Raw genomic sequence first — 15,731 nt, forward strand, 5'->3', positions numbered from 1 at the left:
CGCAATTATTAGAAAATGGAAGAAGTTCAAGATGACGGTCAATCACCCTCGGTCTGGGGCTCCATGCAAGATCTCACCTCGTGGGGCATCAATGATCATGAGGAAGGTGAGGGATCAGCCCAGAACTACACGGCAGGACCTGGTCAATGACCTAAAGAGAGCTCGGACCACAGTCTCAAAGAAAACCATTAGTAACACACTACGCCGTCACGCAATCCTGCAGCGCACGCAAGGTCCCCCTGCTCAAGCCAGCGCATGTCCAGGCCCGTCTGAAGTTTGCCAATGACCATCTGGATGATCCAGAGGGGGAATGGGAGAAGGTCATGTGGTCTGATGAGACAAAAATAGAGCTTTTTGGTCTAAACTCCACTCGCCGTGTTTGGAGGAAGAAGAAGGATGAGTACAACCCCAAGAACACCATCCCAACCGTGAAGCATGGTGGTGGAAACATCATTCTTTGGGGATGCTTTTCTGCAAAGGGGACAGGACGACTGCACCGTATTGAGGGGAGGATGGATGGGGCCATGTATCACGAGATCTTGGCCAACAACCTCCTTCCCTCAGTAAGAGCATTGAAGATGGGTCGTGGCTGGGTCTTCCAGCATGACAACGACCCGAAACACACAGCCAGGGCAACTAAGGAGTGGCTCCGTAAGAAGCATCTCAAGGTCCTGGAGTGGCCTAGCCAGTCTCCAGACCTGAACCCAATAGAAAATCTTTGGAGGGAGCTGAAAGTCCATATTGCCCAGCGACAGCCCCGAAACCTGAAGGATCTGGAGAAGGTCTGTATGGAGGAGTGGGCCAAAATCCCTGCTGCAGTGTGTGCAAACCTGGTCAAGACCTACAGGAAACGTATGATCTCTGTAATTGCAAACAAAGGTTTCTGTACCAAATATTAAGTTCTGCTTTTCTGATGTATCAAATACTTATGTCATGCAATAAAATGCAAATTAATTACTTAAAAATCATATAATGTGATTTTCTGGATTTTTTTATTCCGTCTCTCACAGTTGAAGTGTACCTATGATAAAAAATGACAGACCTATACATGCTTTGTAAGTAGGAAAACCTGCAAAATCGGCAGTGTATCAAATACTTGTTCTCCCCACTGTACATGGAGGTTGGCGTCTCTAGTGGTACACGTGCCGGGCTGGAACAAAAGCCTGACCACACTACATACCAACCTCCACGGCAACGATTGCCCCATACCTGCAGTGCCTGTTCTGGGTAAATACATGGGGGTTGTGGGTGTGTACCTACCTGGGGGTTGGCGTCTCTGATGGTACACGTGCAGGGCGGCGCTGCGGTCCACCCGGGTCACCACCGTGAAGTCAGAGGAGTTGAAGCGGTTGACACGGATCACGCTTGTCTTAGCGTGGTTCAAGTTGCCCTCGTCTGAGTTGGTGGCGTACAGGTAGTTCTCAAACACCGTCAGCCCATACAGATGCTCAATCTGACAGAATGAACAACAGACACACAGGCGGAGTTGGTGGTTGTGTGTGTGCGTGCCTGTCTATGTCTGTATCTGTTTTAATGGAATATCTTCCTTGAGTCATTCATTTCCTCACCAGCAGGCCCTGTATGATGGTGTGTCTGTTCTTGCCCTCGTAGTCCACAACCTCTATGTAGTCCAGGTAGGCATCGGCCCAGTAGACCAGCCGGTTGACCAAGTCCAGGGTGATACCGTGGGGGAACACGATCTTACTTTCCACCAGTTTGGTCCGGTTCTGACCATCCATGTCACAACGCTCCACCTTGGGAGTCTGACCGTAGTCTGTGAAGAACACCTTCCTGTAGGGAAGAGGGAAGGAGATGGGAGAGGGGAGGGAGGGAGGGAGGAGGGAGGAGAGGAGAGGAGAGGAGAGAGAGAAGGAGAGAGAGAGAGGAGAGAGAGAGAGAGAGAGAGAGAGAGAAAGAGAGAGAGAGAGGAGAGAGAGAGAGAGAGAGAGAGAGAGAGAGAGAGAGAGAGAGAGAGAGAGAGAGAGAGAGAGAGAGAGAGAGAGAGAGAGAGAGGAGATGAAGAAACCATGAGTGTGTAGGAAGATTAGATAGAGGAAAGGGAGGACTGACCGTATATTCCATCAGACTACCTGTACTTCCTTAATTAATATTTGAGTGTGGTTAGTAAAGTAGTTGTCTACATCCTTCACCAGGAGATGCCATCCAAAACTGAGAAGTGACACTTTGTAAAAAGGAACTATACAGGATGTACCAAACTATTTTGAAGTGTCACCGTCAGCAAGATGAAGTGATCAGAGGAGGAAGTGTTTTCAGTGACTAAGGGCTGGGTCAGCATTCATCTGACCAGAAGGACCAGGGGGAAGTAAACAAATGGTCTTCTGTGGTCACTAATTTAGGGGTCTCTGGGGTTGTTAGTGGGGTAGTGCTCACCCCATCAGGGGGTCCAGGGCGATGCCTTTAGGGTTGTAGAGCTCCTGATCCAGCAGGGTGACGCACGTCTGGCCGTCCGCGTTGCACACAAAGATACGATCGTCCACGTTGTCCTCAAAGTAGAAGTTTCCTGTCAGCCAGTCAATAGCCATATGTTCCACATCTGGAGGGATTGAGAGATGACGATAAGTGTGGGAGAGAGAGGGTGAGGAGGATGAGTATGTGGGAGAGAGAGGGATCGAGGGATGGGGGGGATAGACAGAGAGAGAAAGAAGGAGAGAGAGAAAGAGGGAGAGAGAGACAGAGAGAGATTGCCGTATCAGAGTTGAACTCCAATCAGTGTCAGTGACCCCAAACACAACCCATAAGCCCAGCTCACCCACTGGGAGAGAAAGACATTAACCCTCTCCACCCCAACCCACAGCCTGCTTGGTGACCTGACATGGCCCCACCCTGCCTCACAACCCGGCCTCATTTATATGCTATTTTCAAACTACTGAGCTGAGCCAAGCTGTACTGGTTATGTTTCCAACATAGTTGCTGGAACCATGCTTGAAAGGACAATGTTAATCAGAGCCAGCACAGTGAAGTACAGTTTGAGTCGGTATGGTAGTGTGGAAAGGGTAACACTTTCTCCATGTGAAAGACAGACACTCACCCTGTCTGAGCACTGACTGACTGACTGGGAACGGGGGAAAAGATCTGGCTTTGAATGAAATGCTAATGGTGTTATTTTGGAGTCTGTGGATTGTCCCTCTCGGTATCTCCCAGCTGATTTCCCAGTAAGGGCTCTGACAATGAGAGTCTATCTGTGAGAAGGCGGCTGGGGTGGTGGGGTGGGGAGGGTGGTGGGGTCGTCCCACAGAGAGACCCAGCTGTGGGAGGGCGGGAGGGAGGGAGGGGAGGAAGGAGGAGGGGGGCTCATGTGGCCTTGTGTTTTAACAGCTGCCACCATGCTTCCTCAAAGAGGGGTGAGAGAGCTCCTAATACACTGCGCTGTACTCCACCAACCAGCCCCCGTAAATCGAAGCCATAGTTAATCCACAGAGCAACTTTGATGTTGGGCCACACTGTCCCATCCCACTCCCCTGTAGTTAACCTATCCCAGCTTGTGACTCCAGCAGTTATAGCCTGTCCCTGACTCCCAGGGCTCTGTGACATCAAATGCCCTGTTTAGTCCCATGGCAGGGTTGGCACCACATAGAGACAAGCCCCGGGTTGGATGACTGAGGAACGTTAAACTATGCTGCTGCAGTCTGGGCTAATCCACAGTGGGACAGAGATAGTCTGGTCCCAGATCTGTTTGTGCTGTCTTGCCAACTCCTATGGTCATTGTCACACCGATGGCACAACAGCACAAAAATATCTGAGACCAGGCTAGAGCAGCAGACATCTGGGCCTAATGTACCACCCAGAGCTTCAAAGGGAAAAGCCTGCTCTGCCACAGATGGATCTGATACTCTGCAGCTGAAATCTAGACAGGGCTGAGGAGGTGGTGGTCGGGTGGCCACCAACCTGAACCCCCAGCTAGTCTCCCACCACTCCTTAAGGCCGATACAAGCTTCACTCTGTTGATCTAAGCGTGCGCGTGAAGTCCGATTTTTGGAAAAGCTGACATCTTCGTAACATGATACCCTCGCCGGTCCGTGTTTCCTATTTTTTTTTATCTTCTCCTTTGTCGTGGAAACCAGGGAAGAGTCGTCTTCCCTTGCTAGTAGTAGCAAGCTGGCTAAAAACAGAAAGCTAGCTAGCCTTTTTAGCTTCCCACATCTATGTGAAATAATCAGATTTATAATGAAATAATATGCCCTGGCAAATATTCTTATACTTGCCAGTGTAACCTACAACATTATCCCAGTTTGATATGCTGCTTGAATGTATTCACTCACATATCAGCTAAAAATAGAACGTCATCATGTTTTGATCATGAAGAAAAGCCACATGGCTACAGCAGTTTTTACCATTTCACAATAGCCTGGAATCACTAGTTATTAGTGCTAAACAAAATACATATGGGGGGATTCTAATAAGGCTACAATGTTGTTTGGTTTATTGTTTGAACAGTCTCAGATTATATTTGGTTATCAATGCAAAACAGGTTACTATGATGCATAGCCTATAGATAAGATCAAGGAACCAAGCGACAACACTGCCCCCACAGCTGCGCAAGGAATGATACGGTGCATCCCAATTTTAATTTGGTACGGGAGTACGTCGAATGTCGGAGCGAACTACAAGGAGCCGCCCATTTTGTGACGTAAAACGACATTCACGTACTCCGTTGCGCTGCGTTTGCATAAGGTCTGTAGACCCCTTTACACACCACCAGAACCCTGCCAGTACCATTAACCTCTTAAGGATTGGACCCTTTTTTTTATGTTCACCTAAAATGACATACACAAATCTAACTGCCTGTAGCTCAGGACCTGAAGCAAGGATATGCATATTCTTGATACCATTTGAAAGGAAACACTTTGAAGTTTGTGGAAATGTGAAATTAATATAGGAGAATATAACACATTAGATCTGGTAAAAGATAATACAAACAACCAAACATGCGTTTTCTATTAATTTTTTTGTTCCATCATCTTTGAAATGCAAGAGAAAGGTCACAATATAATATTGCAGTTTAGGCGCAATTTAGATTTCGGCCACTAGATGGCAGCATTGTGTGTGCAAAGTTCAGATTGACCCAGTGAAGCATTGCAATACTGGACTATTTTGTATCAAGTCTGTGCCGAATTGGTCAATTTATACATTTTCAAGTACATAACTATAGAGAACATACAGAAATGATATGGTAATACAAAATGTAAGTTTACACACTCCCAGGAATGTCATACATGATGGATCATTAGCTTATACACTAACTTTCACACATCTAGATGGCTGCAAGGGTTCAAACTGTAGAACCTAGTTCCTACATGTGAATATTAAAAATGGATTTTATCAAACAAAACTATGCTACATTTTATCTCTGAGCCCCTCAGGATGACAAATCAGAGCAAGATTACTGAATGTAAGTACATTATTTACCTTCAGAGGTGAATGTATCAAACCAGTTGCCATGATATGTTTTTTGTTGTTGTGCACTCTCCTCAAACAATAGCAGGGTATTTTTTCACTGTAATAGCTACTGTACATTGGACAGTGCAGTTAGATTAACAAGAATTTAAGCTTTCTGCCCATATAAGACATGACTATGTCCTGGAAAGTTTGCTGTTACTTACAACAGTCATGATAATCACATTAGCGCACGTTAGCTCAACCGTCCCGTATACTGGACACCGATCCCGTAGAGGTTAAACTGTGTACTGGTGAAGGTAGGAAACAACACCGCCAACTACATTGATCCTCAACACAGGGGCCCCTCAAGGGTGCGTGCTCAGCCCCTTCCTGTTCACCCATGAACGGGTGGCCACGCATGCCTCCAACGACAACAGACAACAATGATGAGACAGCCTACAGGGTGAGGGCCCTGGCAGAGTGGTGACAGGAATATAACCTCTCCCTCAACGTCAACAAAACGAAGGAGCTGAACGTGGACTTCAGGAGACAGCAGAGGGAGCATGCCCCCATCCACATCGACAGTGGAGAAGGTGAAAAGTGTCAAGTTCCTCGGTGTACACATCACTGACAATCTGAAATGGTCCACCCACACAGACAGTGTGGTGAAGAAGGCGCAACAGCTCGTCTTCAACCTCAGGAGGCTGAAGAAATTCGGCTTGGCCCCTAAGACCCTCACAAACTTTTACAGATGCACCATTGAGAGCATCCTGTTAGGCTCCACAGGGCTCTCCAGAGGGCGGTGCTTTCTGCCCAATGCATCACCAGGGGAACACCGCATGCCCTACAGGACATCTATAGCACCTGATGTCACAGGAAGGCCAAAAAGATCATCAGGACAACAACCACCCGAGCCACGGCCTCCAGGCTGTGTAAGGGTTATTTGACCAAGAAGGAGAGTGATGGAGTGCTGCATCAGATGACCTGGCCTCCACAATCACCCGACCTCAACCCATTTCAGATGGTTAAGGATGAGTTGGACCGCAGAGTGAAGGAAAAGCAGCCAACAAGTGCTCAGCATATGTGGGAACTCCTTCAAGACTGTTGGAAAAGCATTCCTCATGAAGATGGTTGAGAGAATGCCAAGAGTGTGCAAAGCTGTCATGAAGGTAAAGGGTGGCTACTTTGAAGAATCTCAAATATAAAATATATATTTGTTTAACACATGATTCCATGTGTTATTTCATAGTTTTGATGTCTTCACTATTATTCTACAATGTAGAAAATAGTAAAAATTAAGAAAAACCCTGGAATGAGTAGGTGTGTCCAAACTTTTGACTGGTACTGTACATATATACTGTATTTATACTCCGGACTCCGACATTGCTCGTCCTAATATTACACTGCCTTCAGAAAGTATTTAGACCCCTTGACTTCTTCCACATTGTTACGTTACAGTCTTATTCTAAAAATGGATTAAATAAAACAATTTCCTCAGCAATCTACACACAATACCCCATAATGACAAAGCGAAAACAGGTTTTTAGAATTTTTTTCACATTTATACAAAAAATTTGAACAAATTTGAAAACCTTATTTACATAAGTATTCAGACCAGTTGCTATGAGACTCGAAATTGAGCTCAGGTGCATCCTGTTTCCATTGATCATCTTTGAGATGTTTCTACAACTTGATTGGAGGCCACCTGTGGTAAATTCAATTGATTGGATATGATTTGGAAAGAACCACACCTGTCTATATAAGGTTCCACAGTTGACAGTGTATGTCAGAGCAAAAACCAAGCCATGAGGTCGAAGGAATTGTCCGTAGAGCTCCGAGACAGAATTGTGTCGAGGCACAGATCTGGGGAAGGGTACCAAAACATTTCTGCAGCATTGAAGGTCCCCAAGAACACAGTGGCCTCCATCATTCTTAAATGGAATAAGTTTGGAACCACCAAGACTCTTCCTAGAGCTGGCCGCCTGGCCAAACTGAGCAATCGGGGGAGAAGGGCCTTGGTCAGGGAGGTGACCAACAACCCGATGGTCACTCTGACAGAGTTCTAGAGTTCCTCTGTGGAGATGGGAAAATCTTCCAAAAGGACAACCATCTCTGCAGCACTCCACCAATTAGGCCTTTATGGTAGAGTGGCCAAATGAAAGCCACTCCTCAGTAAAAGGCACATGACAGCCCGCTTGGACTCTCAGACCATGAGAAACAAGATTCTCTGGTCTAATGAAACCAAGATTGAACTCTTTGGCCTGAATGCCAAGCGTTACGTCTGGAGGAAACCTGGCACCATCCCTACGGTGAAGCATGGTGGTGGCAGCATCATGCTGTGGGGATGTTCTTCAGTGGCAGGGACTGGGAGATTAGCCAGGATCGAGGGAAAGATGAACGGAGCAAAGTACAGAGAGAACCTTGATGAAAACCTGCTCCAGAGCGCTCAGGACCTCAGACTGGGGCAAAGGTTCACCTTCCAACAGGACAGCGACCCTAAGCACACAGCCAAGACAACACAGGAGTGGCTTCGGGACAAGTCTCTGAATGTCCTTGAGTGGCCCAGCCAAAGCCCAGACCTGAACCTAATCGAACATCTCTGGAGAGATCTGAAAATAGCTGTGGAGTGATGCTCCCCATCCAACCTGACAGAGCTTGTGAGGATCTGCAGAGAAGAATGGGAGAACCTCCCCAAGTACAGGTGTGCCAAGCTTGTAGCATCATACCTAAGAAGACTCAAGGCTGTAATCGCTGACAAAGGTGCTTCAACAAAGTACTGAGTAAAGGGTTGGAATACTTATGTGAATGTGATATTTCAGTTTTTTATACATTTGCAAAAATTTTGAAAAACCTGTTTTTGCTTTGTCATTATGGGGTATTGTGTGTAGATTGATGAGGGAAAAAAACAATTTAATCCATTTTAGAATAAGACTGTAACCTAACAAAATGTTGAAAAAGTCAAGGGGTCTGAATACTTTCCGAAGGCACTCTATATATATTTTAGCAGACGCTCTTATCCAGAGCAACTTACAGTTAGTGAGTGCATACATTTTCATACTGGCCCCCCGTGGGAAACGAACCCACAACCCTGGCGTTGCAAGCGCCATGCTCTACCAACTGAGCTACAGGGGACCTATATATATTTCTTAATTAAATTCTTGTACTTTTAGATTCGTGTGTATTGTTAGATATTACTGCACTGTTGGATCTAGGAATCCTAGCATTTCGCTACCCTCGCAATAACATCTGCTAAGTATGTGTATGCGACCAATACATTTGATTTTATTTATTTCACTAACACTATTAAAGTATTGGTGCAATTCCAAGAAGGAAATCAATTATTTACAATCAGCCGCCATGGTTTTGGCATATTTCTCCATATCTACGTCCCAAATGGCACCCTATTCCCTATAAAGTGCACTACATTTGACCAGAACCTTATGGGCCCCAATCAAAGGTAGTGCACTAAATAGGTAATAGAGTACCATTTGGGACACACCCCATCTCATGTTCCGAGGGTGGTAACTGCAAATACTTAGACTCATAAAAACAAGCCCAGGAGGACAGAGATTGAATGAATATAGATGAGCAAAACTTGTTTCCCAAACACACACATGCGTGCGAGGGAGGTGTGAAGCAAAAAAAAGCCTTGGGAGGAAATTGGCTTCCAATTCAATTTCACTCTGTTCAAAAACAGCACTAGGAGACAACAGCATTTTAATTTACTTCCATCCTTTGTTAATGTTCTCAAAAAGTTCATATTTGAAGAAATGAAACAAACGAACAGCAGCACCAAAAGGTATTGGGTTATTTTGGGTTGGATATAATGAACATGAATTGGCACTTTTCTGCATTAGGAAGTGTATTGTTGTGGAACAGGTGGGAGGCACAGAATATGTGACCTCTCTCTCTCTCTCCCTCCCTCCCCCTCTCTCTCTCCCTCCCTCCCCCTCTCTCTCTCTCCCGGGTCCAGGCTCTGATTTAGACAAAGGGGAAACTTGGCTATTGAGCACGGAGCAGAAGTAGAGTGATACTCCCATTGGTATCTGTTTTAATCCATATCCCACTCTAAACACTTACAGCTGCAGAAGGCATTGATTAGGCCCAGATAGTGAGAGAGAGAGAGAGAACGAGAGAGACAGACAGACAGACAGACAGACAGACAGACAGACAGACAGAGATGGGGAGAGAGCAGAGAGAGACAGCAGAGAGAGAGAGAGAGATGGAGACAGCAGAGAGAGAGAGAGATAGACAGACAGACAGACAGAGATGGGGAGAGTGATGGGGAGAGAGCAGAGAGAGACAGCAGAGAGAGACAGCAGAGAGACAGCAGAGAGAGAGATGGAGACAGCAAAGAGAGAGAGAGAGAGAGGAGAGAGAGAGAGCAGAGAGAGAGAGAGACAGCGAGACAGCAGAGAGAGAGAGAGAGAGAGAGAGAGAGAGAGAGAGAGAGAGAGAGAGAGAGAGAGAGAGAGAGAGAGCGACAGGAGAGAGAGCAGAGGGAGAGTTGGAGAGTTGTGGGTTAAGCAACAACACCATTGGAGAGAACAGTCCTATTCATTCTACTGGCTCTTTTTCTTACAGTGATTCTTTTAAATTATCTTTCTGTTTCTGGGAAATGGAAAGTTAAGTTTCCTGGGTAACCTAACCACCCAGACACTTCCTGCCCTCAACACCCACCTCACACTGTTGTGACCTTACAGCAAACACTCAGTAATACATACACACGCACAACCACGCATGCACACACACATATTCACCCACAACAACTGTCACATTATCTCAACTGACAGGTGTAGCAAGATGGAGAGCTCGCAGACAGGGCACACTGACTGATTCCTCTACGTGAGTGCTTCCTGACAACACCGCTGCTATCCCGTCTGCTAATAAGTCACTAATCAGTCTGTGTATATAATGTAGGCTACACAGTAAAGAGACAATAGGTTGTATATGGGTATAAGACAGTGTGGCTTCTTCTCAATTGTCTTTCTTTGATTCCTTATGTCCTCTCCTCCTATTCTCTCCCCACATCTTTCTCAAAAAGTACTTAGACTCTATGCACTCTTTCCAAGTGTCAGCAGTGACAGTAACTCTGAGTATCTCTGATACCATTTGAAGTGATTGTGAATTTGAGCATTTTGTAAAATCGGGCAATTCCACGGTAACAGAATCACAGTATGACCCAAAACAAATTCACTTTAAAATGTATGCCAAACATAAACCATTGATTTCAAAGTTTAACAAACCATACAACTCTATGCACAAGGACTACTTAGAAGAAATTACATAGAAACGTTCACAAAAACACATTTACTGGTAACAGAATTACAGTACATTCTCCCTCAGTTTTTTATGCGACCACGTTTACCAAAAACTCTATCAGAATTATAATTCAAGGGCCTCCCGTGTGGCCCAGCGGTCTAAGGCACTGCATCGCAGCGTTGCAGCGTCACTATAGCCTGGGGTTCGATCATTACCGGCCGTGACCGGGAGTCCCATAGGGCGGCGCACAATTGGCCCAGCGTAGTCCGGGTTAGGGGAGGGTTTGGCCGGGGGGGGGGCTCTACTTGGCTCATTGCGCTCTAGTGACTCCTTGTGGCAGGCCGGGCGCCTGCAGGCTGACTTCGGTCGTCAGTTGAACAGTGTTTCCTCCGACACATTGGTGCAGCTGGCTTCAGGGTTAAGCGAGCGGGTGTTAAGAAGCTTGGTTAGGCGGGTCATGTTTCGGAGGACGCATGACTCGACCTTCACCTCTCCCGAGCCTGTTGGGGAGTTGCAGCGATGAGACAAGATCGTAATCACGAAATTGGGGAGAAAAAGGGGGTAAAAACATTTTAAAAATCAAAGATGTCTGCAGAAAGAATGGGGCGTCAGCTATGACATGACACCTTGAGTTTGAAAACAATTATTTTGGTTATTGAACTACAGTAGGTGAAGTTGATTTACATCTGGTAACGGAATTACGGTAACGGAATTACATAATGGGTCCCTGATCTGTACTATACATAAATGCATAATAATGGATATGAATATCATTCTCTTCATGGTGATGTATCCTGTATAGGTACACAAATGTAGGAATATGCAATATCCTTATTTAGCATATTTGGGTATTATTCTACACACTGGCTATTATTGTTTCGAGCTCCGCCCCCAAACAAGACCAACTTTGGTTGGTCCGGACCAGCCAAAATCTGAACCAATCATAGATGTCTATATTTCACAAGTTTGGACATCATAGTACAGCACAGTAGAGCTGTAAAGTAGATATGTTCAGTACAGTAGAGTACAGTACATTATACTGTACTCTACTTTAGTGTGCTCTACTGTACTCTACTGTTCTTCACTATACAGTACTGTACTATTCTGTCCAAACTTGTGAAACAGACGTCTATGATTGGTTCAGATTTGGTCTGGCCAAGGCGGACTGACCAAATTTCAACAACTTTTCAATGTCCATGGACGTCCGGTGTCATTCGGTGCTCAGTGGGTGAGGATGCTTGTTACAGTAAATGGAAAGAGGGTAGGTGGTAGGTATCATGTTAGGTTTCAGTAAGAGCCGGGAGAGGTGACATTAACTGGAGAGAGAAGCGAGAGAGCAGCAGAGAGAGAGAGGGAAAGAGAGTGAGAGGGAAGGGTTGTCCAGACTGCTTTAACAATCTTGCTTTGAACACCAGACGACAGAAAGATAAAAATAAATGTGTTATGAGCTGAATATAACAGTATGCCAGTGGAAGGGAAGACTGGCAGGTGACCCAACTGAGGTTTGTGACTACTATGATTTCTCATTTTAGACAATTCAATTGCAGTAATTCCGATCTGGTAACAGATTTACGAGTTTTAATCACTTAATCATTCATAAACAAACTTGATATCAGTTAAAACAATATAACTAATCGGTAGGTCTACCATCTACCTTTACTTCTCTGAACTTTCCTTATCCCTCCTCAGGAGGGAGAGAAATGTGAAAATATCTTAAAGATGTAGGTTTTTGGTAACGGAATTACAAGGCAATGTTTCTTAAACTTACAGAAGGCAAATTATTTCTCCAAAACTAAATATAAGTGTTGATATTAGTTGGCAGGGGTCTTTGCTTCAACATTATTGTGTTTTGATGCATTTCTAATACCTTAAGACTTTTTCTGGTATATGTTTGACCAGAAATCAAAGCCTTTGCTTATTTCTAATTTTTAGGATAAGTTGAATTTTTTTTTATATGCCTCAATTACTCAAAAATATAGACTCTTAGTTTTCATTTGACACCCAATTTGACATGCTCCTACGAACTTCACTTTGGTCCTCATGGGTCTTTTTAGATGGAAATGCCCAATCATCAAGTCGTAGGTTTGTCTCAAACTGTGTCCCACATTCTAGTCCTTCACCCAACTCATAACTTGTTTTCTTCATGTCTGTGTTTCCATGCCTCAGGCTTATTCTCAAGGGAACATTTTACACGCACACACTAAAATGTGTACATTACTGTCCACTAGTAGTAGCACTCTGTCAGGAACACACCAACAAAGATAAACCTTGTCACACTGAGCAGTGATAATTATCAATCTTAAGTCTATATTAACAAGTGAGTTTTCCATTCTAATAAGTGTGCCAGGGGTGTGTGTGTGTGTGTTGCCCAACAGATGATAGCCCTGAGTTAATGCAGGGCCTGTGGGCTGTGAGGACATTCAAACTGCAGGCCAGACAGTGTGCCAGGGGTGTGTGTGTGTGTTGCCCAACAGATGATAGCCCTGAGTTAATGCAGGGCCTGTGGGCTGTGAGGACATTCAAACTGCAGGCCAGACAGTGTGCCAGGGGTGTGTGTGTGTGTGTTGCCCAACAGATGATAGCCCTGAGTTAATGCAGGGCCTGTGGGCTGTGAGGACATTCAAACTGCAGGCCAGACAGTGTGCCAGGGGGTGTGTGTGTGTGTGTTGCCCAACAGATGATAGCCCTGAGTTAATGCAGGGCCTGTGGGCTGTGAGGACATTCAAACTGCAGGCCAGACAGTGTGCCAGGGGTGTGTGTGTGTGTGTTGCCCAACAGATGATAGCCCTGAGTTAATGCAGGGCCTGTGGGCTGTGAGGACATTCAAACTGCAGGCCAGACAGTGTGCCAGGGGGTGTGTGTGTGTGTGTTGCCCAACAGATGATAGCCCTGAGTTAATGCAGGGCCTGTGGGCTGTGAGGACATTCAAACTGCAGGCCAGACAGTGTGCCAGGGGTGTGTGTGTGTGTGTTGCCCAACAGATGATAGCCCTGAGTTAATGCAGGGCCTGTGGGCTGTGAGGACATTCAAACTGCAGGCCAGACAGTGTGCCAGGGGGTGTGTGTGTGTGTGTTGCCCAACAGATGATAGCCCTGAGTTAATGCAGGGCCTGTGGGCTGTGAGGACATTCAAACTGCAGGCCAGACAGTGTGCCAGGGGGTGTGTGTGTGTGTGTTGCCCAACAGATGATAGCCCTGAGTTAATGCAGGGCCTGTGGGCTGTGAGGACATTCAAACTGCAGGCCAGACAGTGTGCCAGGGGTGTGTGTGTGTGTGTTGCCCAACAGATGATAGCCCTGAGTTAATGCAGGGCCTGTGGGCTGTGAGGACATTCAAACTGCAGGCCAGACAGTGTGCCAGGGGTGTGTGTGTGTGTGTTGCCCAACAGATGATAGCCCTGAGTTAATGCAGGGCCTGTGGGCTGTGAGGACATTCAAACTGCAGGCCAGACAGTGTGCCAGGGGGTGTGTGTGTGTGTGTTGCCCAACAGATGATAGCCCTGAGTTAATGCAGGGCCTGTGGGCTGTGAGGACATTCAAACTGCAGGCCAGACAGTGTGCCAGGGGTGTGTGTGTGTGTGTTGCCCAACAGATGATAGCCCTGAGTTAATGCAGGGCCTGTGGGCTGTGAGGACATTCAAACTGCAGGCCAGACATTACCAAATGGCACTCTATTCCATTTATAGTGCACTCGTTTTGACCAGCCTTACTTTTGACCAGGGCCAATAGGCAATAGGGTGCCATTTGAAACACACCCTCTGTAAATCTATCCAATAAGAATCAATAATGGAAGGTGGTTTATAATGGATCACGGCTATTGGCTAATGCACCAAACCTTACATTATTAACAGTGCATGAGATGTGTTGTACTCTACTTTACTGTATAGTGGTGTCAGTACATCAAGCTATACTGTGCAGTCCCACATTGTACGGCAAAATGTGCCAGTTAACCCTCGCAAGCATATTGTAACTACTACTCTCTGTATGATCTTATTGTACATCAGCGACGCTTTCATCCATAGTGATTTAGCACCATGTCAGGGCAGCACTGTTCTTGAAGAGGAACCTTTACTAGAATAGTGCTGCGCTCAGCACTTCTGCTCTAAACTTTTATGCTGCCACGAGCAGGTTTCAGAGTCGCCGCCGCCGGGTGGTATTGCATCACCTCTACTGTGTGTGCGTACATGTGTGTGTGTGTTCTTCTAGTTGGAGCGATAGGCTAGTTGAGGCTGATCCTGGACTACATATCGCCCCCAGAGGCGTTGATTCCATGCCACTTTCCTCTGGCCTTTTTTTCCTTTGATTTAATTTCTTTCCTCTCTATATCCCATCTGTCTCATCGGTTTCCTCTCTCACCTTCACCAGTGCCTCTCCTAATGAAAATACAGGAGGGTGGAATACGTAAAGAAGGACTGGTAGGTAGGCTCCTCTACTCACGGTACAGGCTGTAGGTGTGTGTGCTTGCGTGCACGTTTATGTGTGTGTCTTCTACTCACGGTGCAGGCTGAGGGAGATGTTAATGTTCCTGATGTTAGTGACAATCTTCAGTTCTGGGATGGAGGCACACTTCAGATGGGTGTTGGCGGGCGAGTCGCCCACGTCGATCCAGCAAACCGTTTCCTGGGCGTAGTTGAAATCCATGGCAGTGGTCTATTTTTGGACAAAATGGGTTTTATAAAGTGCTTTTCAAAGACCAATATACTTTTTACAATAGTTTCAAATCCCAGAGGATTATTTCCAATGTGGTCATTGATGTAAGACAAAAATGACTTCTTGAACAGATAGTGAGAGAAGATGACAGTTGGGAAACATAGAGAGACCTTGTGTCAAAGGGCACAAGGCTGGATTCAAACTTGTACCGTCACTGTAGATACAGTATGTGTGCCAGAGGCTGCCTAAAGCAGCCAGGCCACAGCCTGCTAACATTCTTCCAGAGAAATGCTCACCTGGTTGGTGCTTATGGCTGGGAGGCGGGTGGGCATGCCGCTCAGAGACGTACAGCGGATGTCATTCAGGTTAGTGATCAGCAGCACCGGCAGCTGCTCCACAGGATCTGAGAGTGGGAGAGAGAGAG

At 46.0% G+C, this 15,731-nt stretch overlaps 1 protein-coding gene across 1 annotated transcript in view; it reads right to left on the reverse strand.

Annotated features, from left to right (window-relative positions):
* LOC121545850 (low-density lipoprotein receptor-related protein 1) overlaps window positions 1-15,731 on the reverse strand; it is a 147,986-nt gene that overhangs the window by 56,608 nt on the left and 75,647 nt on the right. Inside the window, 5 exon segments of the mRNA XM_041856721.2 lie at window positions 1,261-1,453; window positions 1,569-1,791; window positions 2,392-2,554; window positions 15,154-15,307; window positions 15,604-15,710. Of these exon segments, the coding sequence (XP_041712655.2) occupies window positions 1,261-1,453; window positions 1,569-1,791; window positions 2,392-2,554; window positions 15,154-15,307; window positions 15,604-15,710 (840 nt within the window).

This window comes from Coregonus clupeaformis, chromosome 30 (assembly GCF_020615455.1).
Source record: "Coregonus clupeaformis isolate EN_2021a chromosome 30, ASM2061545v1, whole genome shotgun sequence".
NCBI classification, from domain to species: Eukaryota; Metazoa; Chordata; class Actinopteri; order Salmoniformes; family Salmonidae; genus Coregonus; species Coregonus clupeaformis.